Genomic DNA, 18,591 nt, shown 5'->3' with positions numbered 1-18,591 from the left:
TGCTCTCATGTGCTGTCCAGAAATCAATTGCTAATAACTAAATAAAAGCATTATTTTTAAAGAAAAGCCTCTGTTGTGAATACTAAAAAGGTGACTAGAGGTCTAGCAGAACACCAAATATTGTACAAAGTAATTTCACACTGTAATAGGGAAAGCCTAGAAGTCATTTTAGACCTCAAAATCATTAGAGAAAAATAAAAACCGGCTGCATCACAGACTGGTATTTGACCATGAACTTCCAAGGGAACCATGATTTTACCTAAAGACTGCACACTGTATCAAAATCTTCAAATACAGAGGTAGGTTATAATAAACATGTCTGAAATATGTCCCTGTCTAATGTTTTGTACATAATGTAATAACCACAACTCCACAAAAAGGAGGAAAATATTTTAATTAATTCCAGGAAAATTATGACTGAATTTCCACATCTAAGCAGTCAGATATTAAAAACATATGTTGGCTATAAAGTTATGTAATTCCAAGTCTGTGATTCCCCTAACTGGCTTAAACAGAGTTAATAAACTATCCTATAAATTAGTTTATGCTATAAAATCTTCTAGGAAATTTTTAGTCTCTATAACTGATGCCCACTCCCATTTGTCCAACCAACTATTCTTTGCAACTATTAAGAGATAAAAACCATAACTTACTGGTGGAAGTTGTCATGGATAGAATTCAGTAAGTTAACCTGTGAGTTAGAAAAAAAAATGAAGAAAATATACATTTGTCTTTTCTGATACGAGTTTTCAGAGACAATAAGATGAATTTTAGTTTAAAAAAAATGACTATATAGATAATGCCCTCAAAAGCAGACAGATGTACAAAAATCTCCATGAGTTTTCTTTCAGAAGCTGAAGCCCAATCCTTTTGATTTAGTAAAATCTATCCCACTGGTGGAATCACAGAAAGCAGAAGTAAGTGTTGGACCACAACAGAGACTTTAAATTTTACTGGCACTTAATTATACCCCTGAGAATCTTCCAGCATGATGCCTTCCCAAATGAAAGCAGTAAGGTAAAGTGGCCTGTACACATGTTCAGTGTGTGCTGGAACTTGACATAAAAGCACCTTGCAGATGCTGGTCCAGTGCTGAACAGTGACTGTGCACAAGCATATCACAAATGTACAGGAAAGAAGCCACTTTTGCCTCTGAGACAGGAACCACTGAACATATTCTGAAGAACTACTTCCACACAAGCCTCTGAAGACTCTCCAAGCAGTGCAGGAGCAGCAGGTGAATTCCTGCACTGCTTTCACTGTGCAGATGAGGTTTACAGGTTTCCTACCAGCCATGCATCATTGCTCACTTTGCTTATGTGTATTTTAGTGGATGCTAAAAGGTGCACTCATAAAAAGTACAGAATGGCATTTCAGAGGTTTGGCTTCTCTTACAAAAGAGTAGCATTGCACAGAATCAAGACAAAAACAGACATTTATAACAGCATCTCAGGAATACTTTGCTGCTTGTATAAATTCTCCTTACTAATTAAACTATATGGAATACATCCTATGTACCTGCCTGTGGTTTTTTTTGTTTTTTACACATTGCTGAGAGCATTAAAATTCAACAACTGGCAATTAATGAAATCCTTACTCTCAGCTTTGAATACATCTTGCAAGTCTCCTGTGGTTAAGGCTTCCAAGCAGCTTTTCCTTTTGATGAGTATTTGAAGAGTTCTGCACTAAACAAACTCAAGGGTTGCAAGCAGAATCACCGGCCACACAAAGCTGAACTTGTCTCTCCCAAATATAAAATCTTCCACCTGAATGAGATGGCAATAACCAGGCATGGCAGAATCTGCAGGTGTTCCTGACCTTCCCTTGGAAAATTCAAACAAATTCTGAACAGACTCCCAAGCAGACAAGATGCTTAAGAATTCCTGTTATTTACAGCAGTGAAATTATTGCTTATCAATATTTGCCACGTCCACATCCCTGCCTTCCACTAAGCCTGTGCTTGAGAACATAATTACAATTTATACCACAAAACATGCAGCCAGTGCTGCACAACCACTGCATAGGAAGAGTGTGGATGTGTTACACTACAGTGAAATCAGCGTGCACACCCCAAAATTGAAAGACATTATGAAAAAATTAGTTTAAAAGTATTTTAAAAATGGATCTTTCTCAAAATATGATTAAAATATGAACCATGATCACAGAGACGTTTCATGTCAGAACTAAAACCTTCATGGCCAAAATTCAACTGTACAACAATTCTTACTATTGTTGTTTTAAAGCAATGATGCTCAGTGTGTTTTACAAAGGGGCTGGTTTGGGGAGGAAAAAGGGGAAAACCCCCCACAAATACAAGGAACAAGACAAAGTGCAATATATTCCAGAAATCTCTGTGAAGCACAGATGCCAAAGACATTTTTTATATAGTGTTAGACTATTTACTTGCTGAAACCTTGGTTCTAATATGAAATGCATCTCAAGGAAGTCTCAATGACATTATACATTTAACAAAGTTAAGATGGCATCAGAAGACATTCGGAATTCCCTCTGTGAACCCCCAAAAGGCATGGAATTATTTTGGCAAGAGTACTCCCATTCTATACAACAGTGAAATAAATCTGCTCTATATTCTGTTTCTATATTCTCTCTAACCTGCTTTTTATGTCCCCATTTCAAAAACAATCTCTGTATGCTTTTTTAATTTTCAGATTTCCCCTCAAAAAAAAAAAAAAACAAACCAAAATTAAAACAAAAAAACCCAAATAAATAAATCTGTATTGAACTCTAACGTAGGGGAGAAGTTAAAGTAATACAAATTCTATAGCTTCTACTTAATGCAGTTTTTTTAAATCTGGTATATGATTTTTCTGAATGGAAAAAATGAGAACTACCTAACATGGATTAGAATCAGCTGCTTAAGGGAAGGAAATGGTTGCTTCATGATCTCCAAAACAGGATGTGAAAGGACACTGAAAAGTATCTTTACATCGTCAGGAATTTCACCACTGCTTGTCTCACAAACTAAACAAATATATCTAAGTAAAGCAAAACTCATTAATCTGTTCTTATTTTATTAGAACAAACAGAGAAACCCCAGGTATCAAAGCATTTTATATTTTAAAAGTAAAGTCATAATTTTTATCTACTCTTATTTCCTCCGATTTCTCCATCTTTACTGAAATCAGACATTTGTCACTGCGAAAAAAGAAAACTGAAATCACTCACTTATGCCCAGGAAAGAGGCAAACTCTACATAAATGGGAGAAAGGAGGGGAAAAAGCCAAATTGCTTTCATGAAAACTACTCCTCTGACCCAGTAAAATCACCAGCAACTTAAGTGTAGGCAGCTCAGACCCTGAACTAACTCTGATGTTGCTGACAGCAGCTGGAATTTGCGCTCCAGTTACTGCCTGTAGTCTGGGTTCAAAATAAAAGCTATTGACTAAAAAGAGAAAAAAGGGTAATTTGGTGTTGTGACATTAGGACAGAGACATTTGCTGATCAAGTGTTGCTCATGTTTTGAGCGCACAGCGAGTGGTTCAAATGTGCTTTACTAACAGCAATTCTTTTACAACACAGACCATGTCCCCTCCAAGATTAGAAATATTCTTATGAATCAGTTGTTCCATTTTTATTTACAAAGACCAGTAACTCTGCTCTGACAGGACTGAATATGGTGAAAGCCAAGCAAAAACTTTTTATTTCCTTCCCCACAGACTGAATACTTAGGAAACAGTAATAACATTGTCTTACCTCCTTTTCCAAATATACTTTCTTATCATCCAGTGTATTATAAAGGGTAAAAAATTGCTTCGTTTCTTTGTGAGTTGCTGAGACTGCAAACAAAAAAAAAGGGGGTAGAATAATAAAAGAACATGAGGTAAAATGGAATCTGTAAAAATACTTCATAGGCTTTACATAAGATACTTTCCACTATCAATAATGGAACACACTCATTAATGTCCATGCAGAGGGAACCTCCTTCCAGAGCATCTCAGCAGGGTTTCCAGCTATCATCTCTTGTAAGAGCTACACAGCTCAGTGTCTAAATTAAGCCCCAACTGCTGACAGCCCTTTATGCCAACACATGTTGGCACCATCAGCTGCCTTTCATGCTTCCTTCCCCAGCTTTACCCTGACATCACACAGGCAGCTGTGCTGCTCACAGTGGCCTTGCCTGTGGTGCTGGAGGGGCACAGGCTTGGCAGGGACAGGGAAGAGCAGATAATCTGGTAGCACTGTGTGGAAAAAAAGTGCATTAGGCTGGTGTGATTCAAACTACACGTCTGCAAGATGCCCAACAAGATCCCCTTTTTATCTCCTTATAATCTATGTGTGGGGATAGAATTAAATAATACTTTCTGGTTTAGGTGGTTACAGCAGATGTTGGTCAGAGCTCAGCTGGGAAGGTAAGGCTCAGACATGCCTTCCCTTTGGGCTTACAAGATGATACTCAAATCTGCTGAGTGTTCTTCAATGCCTAAGGAAACCCAGGATATTTGTGATTCCCAAGGAAAGAGTTCAACAGGCAGCAAAAGTCATTCTGGCTAGAAACCAGAACCTGGAAAAAATGCATGGGTTAAAAATGATAAACCTCAGTGAAATCATGCTCATTAGTCTGGGATTTGCAGAACTGCTGGCAAATGAAAAAGAGGCCTTTCCCAAACCATTTCCTTCATGCAACTCTTTCTGTTCTTCCAGCAGCTCTAGTAGTCACAAGTCTTTCATGAGAGGATTCCACGTAACTCAGAAAACCTTTCAAGATTTCCACTGTGTTGGAAATTGTCCCAACCTATGGAGCCTTGTGGGCACACACCAGAACCCATGCAGGGTACGACAGACAAAGGGAGAAGAGGAAGAAGGAACCAATTGGCTCATTGATTCTCTTGAATGTTTTCAGTGGAAGATGTTCAGTTAGGTCAAAAACAAAGCGCTGAATATTGTAACTGAAAAACATTCTGGTACAAAAATCACAAAATCACTAAGATTGGAAGTTATCCCTGAAAACTGTCTTGTCTAACATCCCTTGAATCAAAGTTCAAAAAAAACACATTTTGGCAACTGAAGGTCACCTGAACCTGGCTAAATGAAAAGCCTCTAAAAACCTCCAAAAATACCACAAATCACAGAAAAACTGGCCCGAGATTTCCAGCTCATTTCTCTAGAAGCTTAGCCTGTACAATGCAGGCTCCCAACCAGGACTGAGCAGTGGGTTATCCTGAGATACTACTCACACTTTGTACTCTAGAAAACAAAGCCCCATAAAATTCAAAGCATCTTAAATCTACACCCAAAGCTGCACAAGTCTCTTTGATCCCAGTCTCTCTGTACTTCAGATATAAATGAAGGTCCATCTTCTGAGCAGGTAGCTCTGACCAGAGACTTTGAATTAGACATGACAGAGAATCTGCTGAAAACTGAATGCAAAACAACAAAGTTCTTTATAGTTGGACTTGATTAAAAAAACTGCATGGCACAGCAAAGAGGGGGGGAAGAAGTACTGCATTTGTACTCACATCTATTCCATGAGTGAGACAACACATGTGGAGGGACAGCACAGGACTGTGCCACTGGAGATGCCCCAGCAGGGCAAGAGATTTGGATCACACTCAGATAACCAGTTTGGAACTGCTCATCCTTCCAGAGCTTGGTTCACACACATATTTAATAAACGCAGAATATCTCTGAATCATTAGCTAGGTTTTCTTACTGTAATACACAAGCTAGTTAAATATACACCAGTAAGCATACTGGTCTGTTATAAGTTTAATGGAACAACTTTGAAATGTTTTCCGATTTTATAATTTCTGACCATAACAGCTAAAGACAATTTGTATTCTGCTCCTACCAAGTTATTTCAGGATTGTGCTAATAAAAAAATGAAAGAAACCAATCCCTTCAAGAGATTGCTTGTAGTTCTTGACAGAGTTTGGTTCAGAACCAGTTATGTCATGTCAGTGGAAACAATAAAAGCAATCTAATGGCAAGGCAAATTAATTAAACACAACTCAAACTCACAGCAACCTCATTTGTACATGGTAAATTAAGGACTTTCAAAACACGCTGGTCATTAACCTAAATGACAGAACCTGTTGCAGACAAAATTTAGTCCAGAGATCTTGTACACTGAGTTTCACCCTTGGGAAAATTCTTAAAGCCCAGCTTATAAAACCTCAAAAATAGGATATGTAACATAAATACCAAAGGCCTTTAAAATACCACCAAATCAGTAAGTTCTGTTGTTACATGCCATATGCTTAAAATGCAATTGCCCTCCTTTCAGGGCTTTAGCCTTCAGCAGGATGCTCCTGCTTGATATACATACCCTGACTGTAAAGTTCAATAAATCTCTTCTGATACTGTGTGAGCTCAGCTCGGCTGGGTACTTCATCAATCTTGCGTTGTAAAATGGCTATTTCTCTGTTTCTTCGTGCCTGAATAGAAAGTTAGGAGGGGAGAAAAGAAAGCCTCTTCTTGTTCTCTTCTTAAAATGGATGAAGCCCCCCCGGCAATACTTTGTTATTAAATAATTGATTTTAAAAACAAAAAGCATTGGTTGAGGATCAATTCTTTTTTTTTTTTTTTTGCAATTGATTTCTGGCAGAAACACTTGTTAAAATTAGAACAACAAAATGAAGTATTAGAAGTTACAAGATAAGACAAACATCAACTATTTTGTACAAGTACCCGAAGAGTTACTCACCAGTAGCAGGCGGATCTTCTGCAGTTTCTCTTTCTCAGCTTTGTACTGCTGTTCTATAACCTTATTTGGCTCCTGGAAGTTGAGAACCCAAAACAATTGTGTATTACAGTAGCATATGAGAGCTGCAGTGCAAAAATGGGCAGACTGGGTTTGTCTGTCTTTGGCTCCCACAATAACATCATCATTTATTGTTTAGGGTTTTTTAATAATAATTCATGATCTGTATTAAAAGCCTGACATAATTTATTGTAAACAAGTGCATTTAGATAGCTTTTAACTTTTGATATTTTAGTTTTTAAGAGTTATCAATAGTTTTTGCACTGTCACACTTTATACAGTATAACAGTCACACTTTAAATGAAGACACAGATCCAAAGATGATCAGTATCTCTTGTCTGTGTTTATACTTTGATTCAGCGGTGGGGGTAAGAATAAACACGGCATCTGAACAGAACATAAACTCTCTGATGTGTATTCTAGATTTCCTGCAGTGTGGACTTCAAGGTAACTTTTTCCTGCTAAAAAATTTAAGATTTAGATTTACATTTTAATTTTTTCATGCTGTGTTGAGGAGGACGGCAGCATCATGGAAGTTGTAATCTGCCTTGTTCCAGAGGCGTGAATGCATCAAATGTTTACCCACTGAAAATAAAGTCACGGAAGCATTTCCTTTTCTGTTCATTCATTATTCATTGCCATCAGCCTGGATGCACTTGTGTTAAAGCCTAACTTCTGACAGCTGCTCACTGCATGCAGTGCACCGAGCCACTGAAAGCTTGTGCTTTCATCCTTCAGATAACCCCACTTCTAAGAAAAAAACCAACCAAAGCAGACATCCTTTCTGAGGAGGACCTGTTTCTGTTTCTGTCAGAGGTATGCACAATTCTTAGCACAACACCCAGAGATTCTTCTCTGGTACTACAAAGAAAGAAGTAAAAGGCACAAAAGCATCTATGAGTAGAGCCCCATGGATTCTGCAAGATTAACAGAGAAAGCTGCAGCTGCTTTCAGACTCCTGTATTTCTATGATTATCAGCCTGAACTGTGGCTTTACAGAGCTTTTCAGATATTCCAGCAGATACTTTACTGCTTATAAGAATGTCCCAAAAGTCAGAAGGACCCAAACCAACATTTCAAAACACAAATTGAAAATAAAAGCTTAGACATTTGCTATTACCTGTTCCTCTCCATTTTCTGCTGCTTCAGCTTTCAAATTCTCAATGCTTTGTTGTAGTCTCTCCATTTCTTCCTTTAAAACAAACACAAATTGATGTTTCTTTTAACTGAGACCTATTCTCTTAACAGGGGAGAGAAGGATCTTGACCACACACACTTCTAACAAAATTTTAGAGCTGACCATACACATTACATTTAAATTTGGAAGACTAAACAGCATTCCCTGCTTAAGGGTAAGGCAGCCATTAATATTCATTACATTAAACTGTCTGCTTTTATCAAACACAGGAACAGATTTATTTCTTACTTGCAAATATACCAGATCCAGTTAAGACAACTCATGAGTGACATGGAAAATAAAACCAAAGAAGCAAAGCAATGTTACAACAGTGTGACACGGGACTGCAATGTATGGCATTTGCAGAAATGAATGAACCTAAAGTTCCTTGCAATGAAGTTTCCATCGCAATCCTTCAGAGCTTTCCAAAGGTGTATGTATGGGAAAACAAGGTTCCTATACTCAGTCTAGGCCTTAGAACAGTATTTACTTCTTTTCATTCTATTAAATTCCATCTACTATTGTTTGAATAGAAGGAAATGAAAACACTTCTCTCTGATCCAATCTCTGGGCAGTCCATAAACACAGCAGTAGCAGGACACCAAACACAGCAGTTGAGCAGTAAAACTCAAACAAGCTCTGAAAACTCCAATAGCTCCAACTTGTTCTCGTCTCTTTCGGTGGCTTGCTCCAAAGGTAGGGGCCTTGCTGACCCCTCCTCTTGGGCACCTCTCAGGGCACTGCTGGCTGCATTATCCAGGGAGAGATGATCCATTTCAGGCTGTGACAGCACAGGTGGGTGTCCAGTACAGCCCAACCCCACACCTACATTTTAGCAGAATGGGAATGGGAGGCAGAGGAGCCACAAGAGCCACAGCTCTGACCAGCACAAGGCAGGTGTGGTGTCTGGGAACTGCCCTGTACTAAGGAAGGCCACACAACTCAGATGCCTTCCTCACTCCTCCCTGCTCCAGGGGTGTTAATATTCAGTATAAACCTGGAGTTACTGCTGCCTGGAGGCTGGAGGTATGGCACAGATGACAGACAGGGACACACAGCACAACAACAAATCAGTAAAGTGCTTATTTACCAAGTTTTAAATGAATCCTTGTAGGAGACACTGGAACTTACCCTACAATGTGCTTTGAATTCTTGCTCCTGGCTTTTTAGGTTTTCATTCATGGCCACCAGTGCTCGCAGACTCTGTAATATGCTAAATTTGAAGATCCAGTAAATCACGTTAGATTTTTAGTTTCTAATTTAAACAGATGGAGAATTAACATATATTAAAACAATTTGAGTTCTGAATAAATTTATAATAAAACCTGCGTAAATTAAAACCCCAAGTATCACCACTGATATCACCAAGGTCAAAATAAAGATGCAGTATTACACTGACTATTCTGATGGCTTTGCTATGTTTTAACCTCATTACTGTGGAAGTTTTGAGAGACTCCTATTTAATGTGAGATGAAGGCTTCAAATATGAACAAAATAAATCAAGAAGGCCTCATCTACTTGTCAAATGTGTCTAATGTTCTTCTGTTTTAAACACCTACAATTATTTTGAACTACAGACTGACACTTTTCATTCTGACTGAATTCTATTGTAATATTTTCCTGTCTTTGAAAAGCAAGCTGGAGAATTATTTAATTTTTAAATTTTAGTTATTTGTTTAGGTTGACAAAGCAAGAAACACTGAATGATTCATTTAAAAACCATTATTTTTCAGAAAGGTAACACAGGAAGACACTTACCTAGAATCTGCTTGGGATTCTATTGTCTCTAAGGCTGCCAATTCCTTGTCCAGCTTTTCACTGTAACTCTTAACCTAAGGGTTACAATTAATAATAAATTGATTAATAATAAAGTGACTTTCCCACACCATGAGATCAGTGAGTTAAGCTGGCAAACACCTTCACTGTTTAATATATCCCTTCACATACAGAATTTCTCAAAGAAGTTTCAGCTACAATCAGCACACATTAAAACATACAAAGATTACCTCTGTTAATGTCTTTTTTGCTTCGGTACATTTTGCCTGCAGATCAGCACATTTAGCTTGCAACTGTTATGAAAGAGAAAAAAAAGAGTTGGATTCTATATTCACACTAATTACACCTGTAATGGAGAACAGAGAATATTTGAGCTGTTCATAATGGTTGTCTGTCAAACAGCAGGCCAAGCATAACAAACACTGTCTTTTCTTGTCAGCTACTCTTGCATCTGATTGCAAGAATTCTGATTGAATATTTAATTACTAACAGCAAACATTTACCACCTTTTACATGTATTAAGTCCCAGAATAAACAACAGCTTTTACAAAATAGAGCCCAACAGAATGGTGACTTACTGGACAGAATCTCTGCTAAATTGCTCAAACTTTTTTAGCCTGGTTGTACTGGCCTAGTTTTACACCAGGCTAAGAATGAGTCCCATTTTATACTTCTCCAGATAGTCATGGCAATTCAAGACTTGCACAGAAGCATTACAGCACCAAACCACAGACATTTCCACACCAAATGACCAAGCTGCTTTATGGTTTTCTTTTGTGTAACTATGGAAAGTCTATTAAGAAGGCAGTTAGCAAAATATGTATTATAATCAAATATTAGGTATTTCCTTTGTCAATTAAATTACAGAGGCTAACTTTAAAAGAACATCCTTCCTTAAACTCCTTATGATTTAAGATAACATTGCAAATAACAACAACAAAAATGGGATGTGGTTTACAGAAGTGGAGCAGAAGTGAGCAAACAAAAAATGCACATGTAACTCAGTTCCACTTCCTTTCATGCTGCTTTAGTTTGCTATTCACAACACAGAGCTGTGACTTATTGTTCTTACTCTTCCCTTTCCACAGCCGAATTTATAAAAAGAAAGCTTTTTCATTGTTTTTCGTAATTTTTCACCAATAATTCACCAATAGACTGAATTACAACTAGCTGAAAAAAATTTAATTCTGCAGTCTGCATCTCACGAAAACTGACATGAACTGTTAGTTTTGAGAAATCTTGCCAAAGCTTACTGCAGTATTGAAGCCAGAACTCCATAAACATTTTTTAAAAGGCGGGGTCTTGACTGTCACTGATTTCAAAAGCTGCTTTTGGCAAGTGGTAAATAAAATTCAGCCAGGAAATTTTTACTTCACTGAAGTGATAAAAGGATTATATTTGGCTTACAGCTGTCAGTACATTTTTTCCCCATATAAAAATGGCACTGAGATTGTTATGTATTGAAAACAAGCAGCACAGAATTAAAGGGCCCTCAAGCTTTAAAATAGCAAATAGCATGGTCCTCCCCAAAATTAATTGAGCTAACTGCCCCCAAGAACACAACCTGTTCTCACAATCCAAGGCCAGTGCAAGCAAGACATTCAGAGAAATCAGCGTTCAGCATAACAAATTGCTGGTGCAGAAGACAGCTTGCAAATCTTTTCTGGATAGCAAAAACTTTGTTATCAACCACTTTTATCAATGTTTTCTTCTTTATTACACATGCAATACTTTTACCTCTTCGAGGAGTTTGGTTTTTTGCAAAATCTGCTTGTTCAGAGATGCCACCTTCCTTCTGTGTTGCTGGGCAGCTCCAAGCCTTTCTGGTCGCTCCTCAGCAGAAAGCTCAGATTGCTGAAAAAACAGTAACAACAGCCTTTTGGACCTCCCAGCATTGCTTTCTGCTTCTTCAGAAGCTTAAGAAACACCAAAGTGGGACACACCTTATAAAAAACTGTGTTCCCCTGTCCAACAGAATGAACCACTGATTTATCTCACATCAAAATAAGGAAGCAGCTAAACAACTGAATTATATTCCAAAATTTACAAGTCAAGTAAGCTAAAAAAGTCAGGTGCCCTGGGACAGGTGGAAATGCTACAGTGTACTAGAAGACAGACAATTTTTTTGCATCAGCATTATGGTTAAACCTGGTAGAGTTCTTAAATGGAAAAAATATAAGCGTACTAAAAAACACATTAAGCCGTGATATTCACTGAACTTGTTGAATCAGAGATGTTGCACACCCCAGTAAGTAGCTCCAGAATTTTCAGAAGCCTTGAACAATAGTGTATTTAGATTCTGAAACAGAGGCTTGGCTGCATCTTTAGGGTGAATGACAATGCCATACTCAGTGTGGTAGATGCATTTAGCACTGGGGGTTTTTTGTGTGTGCAGGTGTACCACTGACACCAGCCTTTGAGAACTCCTCCATCCAGCATGCATTGCCAAGAGTGGCTCATAAATACATAAGGAAGACAGCAATCTGGATCCAGTCTCTGGTTCCCTCTGGATTGTGAAAGCAAAGCTGACAGAAACATTCTTTATCAGAAATAACATTTATAATAGAAATTGTGTATTTGCAGTAGACAAAAAGAATCATTAAAAACCAGTGATATCTTGATGTCTAAGGGATTATTTGCCTAAAAATTATTTGCACCTTTTGCAAGTCCTCACTTTAACACTTAAATCCATCCGTTTTGGTAATTTTCTTCATGCACTCAGACTTTTTTTTTCCACTTAATCCATTTTCCAATATTTCATTAGAAAACCAGTTAATTTTCAAGTACCTCAAGTGCTAATTTATAGCCTGTCAAAGACTTCAATACTAAGTGCTTTTTGAATAATTACCAAATGTTGACAACTGCTACAATGCATAATCATAGAAAATGCTACAAGAAGTGTGATAAACTCTTCACTCATATTTGCTCCTGGTTCCACTCTAGGCAGATGGGTAAGCAGCTTAATTTTAAATGAAAATAAGAGGCAAAACCTGTTTTCCTCCTCTCCATTTTCTGTGTTACTCATATTGAAGAGCAGCTTAATGATTTGTTATGTTTCTACATCCACAGCAAGAAAAGACCAATCCTGACATCTTAACCCATCAATCCACAGGCTTTCTTTCCTTTTGGAAGTGCCTCCAAGCAACACCTGTAACCCTGAACCACTCAACAAATACACATTCAGTCTTACTCACTCCTCTCCTTAACCACATTCAAATGTCAAACCACATTCCTTCATCATGTTATGCATTCCAAAACCTCATCCTTCTCACCCCACATTAGCCTCTTACATGCATAAGATACAAATGGAGAGAAATGGAAATGCAAGAGAAAGAAACATGAGCTAAACCAGTCTGAGACTGATGTTTGCAAAAATAGTAAAAATCCATACACTACAGCTTTGGCATTAAATAAAAAAGGATCATATTTCAAGAAGTGAATTTTATAGCTTGCTTTTTGAAAATGGGAAAGAACCATCACCCCAATACAGAAGTTTCTGCAGAGAAATCCTGGTCTGCAAATGAAAAAGACAGGGGTGAGCATCATGCAGTCACTGTGGGCTAAGGATCCACTCTGCAACAACACCGTAGCTTTAAAGTTATCAAAGATGTGGGTTCCAACTTGTGGAGAAAAACCCATCTTTCAGCACAGAAGAAAGCAAGCACAAATTATAGAAGCCCCTTTGCTTTTGACCTTTTTGTTACCTGATCTCTCACTACACTGAAACAGCAGTTGCCTCGTGAGCATAGTTTAAGAAGCTGTATTTGAGCACTAATATCTCTGACTGTTTAAAGATGATCAATTTGCTACTCATTAATAATTTTCTGCCAACATTTTTAGAAGGTGAGGGACGACACTGAAATCCTTCCTCCAGTTCACCCAGCAAGTTAACATGGGAGCAGAGGAGGGGCAAATGCAGAAAACTGTAAGCACTGATCTAGGCAAAAATGCCTCTTGTAAGAAAGGTCCTGGCATATGGCAACATCAGACCCAGAATTTGGGTTGCCAGCTATCTTCACTGGGCTTGTGGATTCTATTAATACTCTGGTAGACAAATAAGCACTGCTGTGTTTCTCAGGCTATGTATAGTTACCCTGGGCTAAGATTATTAGAATTATATCCAAACATTGCTGATGTTTCAATAAACTCTTGTTAACTTCCTTAATTCTTTTCCTAGTGCATGCATACGTGCACAGATATTTTATTTTTTTTAATCACATCCAATAGATTTGAAGAGTGATCTATTTTTGGTTTGACTTGAATCAGTTCTTACTTTCCAGAGTATTAATCACTGTTCTACTATAATAGTCAAGGTCCTGCTGCCTTCTCTCAGAACAGAAGAAATGTAACATTGAAATATGACCCTTGAGTTTCTGTTCTTCCAATCTTTTATAATAGAGAAAGGCCAAGAATTTGCTGTTGAGCTATAGAGTTTATCTCCAAAATGGGAAAGCTCCATACCTCAAATGTGTCAACAAAAAGGAAGAAATATGAGAAGACTATTGGACAAGTAAGAGCGACCTATAACTCATATCTGGCAGTGATGTATTGTATGCATTAATTGCTTGAAAAGCCAGATTTTCTTCTCACATTACTGCAAAAAACAGTCCCAGTTGAACACAGTAACTGGAGCAAACACACACATTTAATTGCTTTGACTTCTCAAAGCAACAAAGGTTTGGATTTGATGAAATGAGATTCAAAACTCAAGATCCAGGGCATGACTGAGAACTGGAGTCCAGTGCAAGCACCTGGAAATCTGAGTGGAGGAGGCCTAGACTTTTCTCTGAGCAGGCCCACAGAACTGTATTTCTGTGCTTAACACTGAACATTTTAAAACACATCAAGAATTTAGGCCTGTAGTTTGAATAGATAAAACTCAGGCCCTTCTTCCTTCATTAAAGCCTTTAGGCAGGTGCTTAAACCCAACCTAGTCCTTAATGTAATTCAGGGATATGTACTATCACATCAAAAGCCTGTATATGTTTAAATCTCTTTAAAATGAATTCTGGCTGTGCTGCTGCCCACAGCATGTATTAAAAAGTGTGTTTCAAGAGAATCATGGCAATGAAGTTGGCAGCTTAAGGCCTAAATTAACAAGCTATCAAACACCACATGGTTAAACCCACTCAGGTAACACACTCACCTTCTCAGCATATTCAGACACGATTTGCTTGATCTCATCTGACTGGAGTCCTACAATCTGGCCAACTGTGCTTGCTGTCAGTTTGCCCTGCAATTGTATCAAGAAAATGCTTGGAGTTTTGGAACTGCCTGTACTTTTACATGCCAATTTCCAATAAATTCTAATTTTAAATAGAAATTTGCGCAATGGGTAAAAATCTCTAATCATAAGAAAAGTCCAGGAAACATTTCACCCCCCAAACATAATTTTGCTGATAGAAATTTCTCACTTAAATCCTTGTAGCAAATTTTTATTAATATTTCAGAAACTTAATTTTTATTCTTTATACTGAACTTTGCATTTGCAGTAGTAAAACTCTAAGCATGCAGGCATGTGCAAGAATTCACCTTTAAACTGCATGCATGTATAAAACCAGTTTTCAAACAGAACTGAATTCTACAATGGATTTCAGTAGAAAGCATGTCAATCAACTCTGAGACCAATTATTACCTTTTCTTTCATGACTCCAACATAAACAGAAACAATGTTTAACAACTGAATTTATTCCCAGAGCTTTCACCCAGAAATCAAAGAACAGACTACAAATTCCATTATATCATTAAACACAATGAATTAGGAAGATACATATCCAGTATCACATATCCAGTATTTTCAATGTCTGACACTAATGCTGTTATTTATAAATATTTATTAAAGCTTTGAAAAGCACCTTGAAAGGCATAAAATTTTCCTCCACTCTCCTCAGTAAGAAGATTATTCCTCTGAATAACTTCACAAGATGAACAAAGTAAGATAGTGCATCCTGGGTAGCTGCAGAGTGATATCCTTCCTCTGAAATTCTTGTAGAAATCACTTGAAAGAGGCACTTATTTATATTGTTGTTATCATTTCAAGGCAAATGATGAACTAATAATTAGCCTTGTAAAATTTACTGTCTTCCTGATTCAACCATCTTTTATGCACTCTCCTTTTGAAAATTTAAACAGTCATTTCCAAGACTTCAGACTTGAATCAGCAGTCTGATTTTAGGAATAATTACCACACTCAACCATAATTTAAACAAATCTGTATCAGTTTTAAATGCTACTGACCTCTTCTGTTGCCATTGCAGCCATTCCAGTCATCAGAGTTTTAATGCGAAGCTAGAGCAAAATATGAAGAATCACACATAACAATTTAACTTCTATTATTTAGCCTTTTTCTGTCAGGGACACATACATATAATTAGTATCATATAACATGTGTTTTAAAACATGTAGTGGGGCACTAAGGCTGTGAAAGTTAAAGAAGAGGTGGCTAAAGTTACCAAATTTAAGGAAAATTTCTTATAACAGTAAACATTCACTCAGATTATTCAGCTCCCACTGTCAACCAAAAATCAACCTTTTAAAAAAATGCTCAGATTAAAAAACAAAAAAACAAACAAAAAAAACAAAAGCAGTTTTTGGGTATTAAACATCAACAAACATTAATTCTGTGCGTCAATTTCAGGCTCCCTGTTCTCCTGTGGGAAGCAACTCTCACTTCAACTAACCATTAAACTTTTCCTGCTTTTGGTGAACAACTGGGCAGTGAAAATTGCTGCTCTCCCCCCTAGTTAGTAACTCCCATGCCTACTGTGTCTGGGGCTCACCTCTTCAGCTGCCTGAAGGTCATCTTCATCACAAGGCTCAGCTTTCCCTGCTGCTGCAAGCCCTGGAGGTAGCACTGCTTTTTTATCTTCAGCCTTTTAAAAAAAAATTAAGACATTATTGTACCCGGTTCCAATATTCTAAAGTGTTAATAAAGACATCAAGGAGAAAATTGGAAGGTAGCTGTTCTGTTTATATGAATACATTTCAGCTACGGGAACATCCTCACACTCAAATCATGCCAAATGTAAGCCTCCCTGATTTCTCACAAGTATTCCAACTGTTCCAACTGTGCCTCTGGCTTCCTATGGACTCATCTGGTCCAAAGATTCCTTATTCCACAGCCTTCTGAGAGCTACCCATCTCAGGAGACAACCAAGAATATGGTACCTACTACACAGGACAAGACTGAAAACTTTTTTTTACATAAATCGTTTTTGCAACTTAGTATTGGTGTAACAAACATACAACATAAAAAATGCCAACCTGCCTGGTTCACTTAGAAGAATTTGCACCACTGAAGTGAAGAGAACTGGGGACAGCCAGACTCCATTTCTAGGTGACTCTACTGCACCACTAACCTATTTCACTGTCCACTTCTGCCTTACTGGAGATTCAGTTTCTACAACCATCATGATAAATGTCTAATATACAATATCCCAAAGGCAACAGATTTTTGGAGAAACAAAGTGAACTCTATAAACATGACTAGTGGTTACTCTGAGGGAGTAAAAAAAAATCTGAGGGGAAAACAGGCATGCTTAGGTTGGGAAATATCTCCATTTATAAAAAATTAAATGTCAAATTTGTATGTGGAATATTGAAATAATGAAGAAGAGCAACTTTAATCTACTCAATGAATTGTTGGGTCCATGACATGCTTAATGTATTATCTTCATCATCTCTGTCTATAATACAAACTTGTAGCCAAATTCATATCTGCACTGAAATACTAAAACTGCAGGTAGCCTGCATTTTAAGGACATTTTAAGATTCCATAATCATCATAAGCACAGCTTACTTTTCAAGAAGAACAATGATTTATTTATGGCATGGTATCACATTTCTCTATCACATTAAACAAACTGTTTTGTAATAAACATCTACAATGCTTCCTACCAAGTTGAATGGTTCTTTGAAAAGAAAAACCCTTAAATGGTCACATTCTAGAACACTCAGTTAAAAGATACTCACTAAACAGACAAGATATGTCATTACCTAATGGTAAAAATCAAACCAAAACAAACACAACATCCAAACTCTCTTTCTTCTAAGCAAAAAAAAAAGTTTGCAAAATGTGATCTGTGAGCAGAGATGAAGGAAATCCTTTAAAAAAGGGTAATCAATTCCACCTTTCACAGCATGCAGATTTTTAGTTCCAGTTAGCCATTTTTAAGATCTGTTAATAACAGGAAGTTATAGCTGTTTATTCTGCTCTTTTCTTTAAAGATTTAACAGTAACTAACACTTCAACAATGCAGCTCTTCCCACAATTTGAGTATTTTAAATTAGTGTATTTCTTACCTGTTCTGTTTTTCCTGCTTGTCTGCTAAATCCGTATCTCCTAAAAGAACAACAGCAACATGAAGGAAAAATACTGTTGTTTATGACTGTCACAAATACATTAAGTTTCTATCAGTTTTCAACATAAGATATGCACCGAGAGCCAGGACTAAATCAGTTTTGAAATGTTTCAAGGAAACTAAATAAGCAGGTACTGGAGCATATTTAGAGAATGATTTCAGATCTATCTACTCCTTCCATCATGATTTGCAAATCTTGACTTTCCATAAAATACTGTCATGTAAAGCTCATGAAGGGAAAAAGCAATGCCCTCTTCCCATTTGAAAGTTAGTCCTGAGTTATTACACTACACTCCATGTCACTGTTAAAAGGAAAGTACTCAAAACAGAGAGACAGAAAAAAAAAAATCTAAAAATCTATGGCTTTAGGGGAAAAGAAGCCCCAGAAGATACAAAACAGAATTCAAATGTCATCCACACTTGATAAGTATTAAGAGCTCAGTGAGCAGACAAGCTGTCCTTACCACTAAACTGTGAAAAGAAAACTGGAAATAGAAACCAGAAATGGAATCTCTGTAACTTCATTTTTATATGTTTGGAGAGCTCTCAGTAAACCA

At 37.3% G+C, this 18,591-nt stretch overlaps 1 protein-coding gene across 2 annotated transcripts in view; it reads right to left on the bottom strand.

The window, feature by feature from the left end:
• CCDC93 (coiled-coil domain containing 93) overlaps positions 1-18,591 on the bottom strand; it is a 72,878-nt gene that overhangs the window by 3,505 nt on the left and 50,782 nt on the right. For both annotated transcript variants that reach the window (XM_069021187.1, XM_069021186.1), the window contains 13 exons: positions 17,976-18,015; positions 16,454-16,546; positions 15,912-15,962; positions 14,821-14,907; positions 11,412-11,528; positions 9,905-9,967; positions 9,657-9,730; positions 9,030-9,111; positions 7,842-7,913; positions 6,665-6,736; positions 6,287-6,395; positions 3,715-3,797; positions 654-691 (listed from right to left, as the gene is read on the bottom strand). In XM_069021187.1, the coding sequence (XP_068877288.1) occupies positions 654-691; positions 3,715-3,797; positions 6,287-6,395; positions 6,665-6,736; positions 7,842-7,913; positions 9,030-9,111; positions 9,657-9,730; positions 9,905-9,967; positions 11,412-11,528; positions 14,821-14,907; positions 15,912-15,962; positions 16,454-16,546; positions 17,976-18,015 (981 nt within the window). The remainder of the gene's footprint in view (positions 1-653; positions 692-3,714; positions 3,798-6,286; positions 6,396-6,664; positions 6,737-7,841; positions 7,914-9,029; positions 9,112-9,656; positions 9,731-9,904; positions 9,968-11,411; positions 11,529-14,820; positions 14,908-15,911; positions 15,963-16,453; positions 16,547-17,975; positions 18,016-18,591) is intronic.

This window comes from Aphelocoma coerulescens, chromosome 7 (assembly GCF_041296385.1).
Source record: "Aphelocoma coerulescens isolate FSJ_1873_10779 chromosome 7, UR_Acoe_1.0, whole genome shotgun sequence".
In the NCBI taxonomy this organism is placed as follows: domain Eukaryota; kingdom Metazoa; phylum Chordata; class Aves; order Passeriformes; family Corvidae; genus Aphelocoma; species Aphelocoma coerulescens.
Note: the sequence above shows the minus strand (reverse complement) of the source record. Positions and strands in the feature narration are given on the sequence as shown.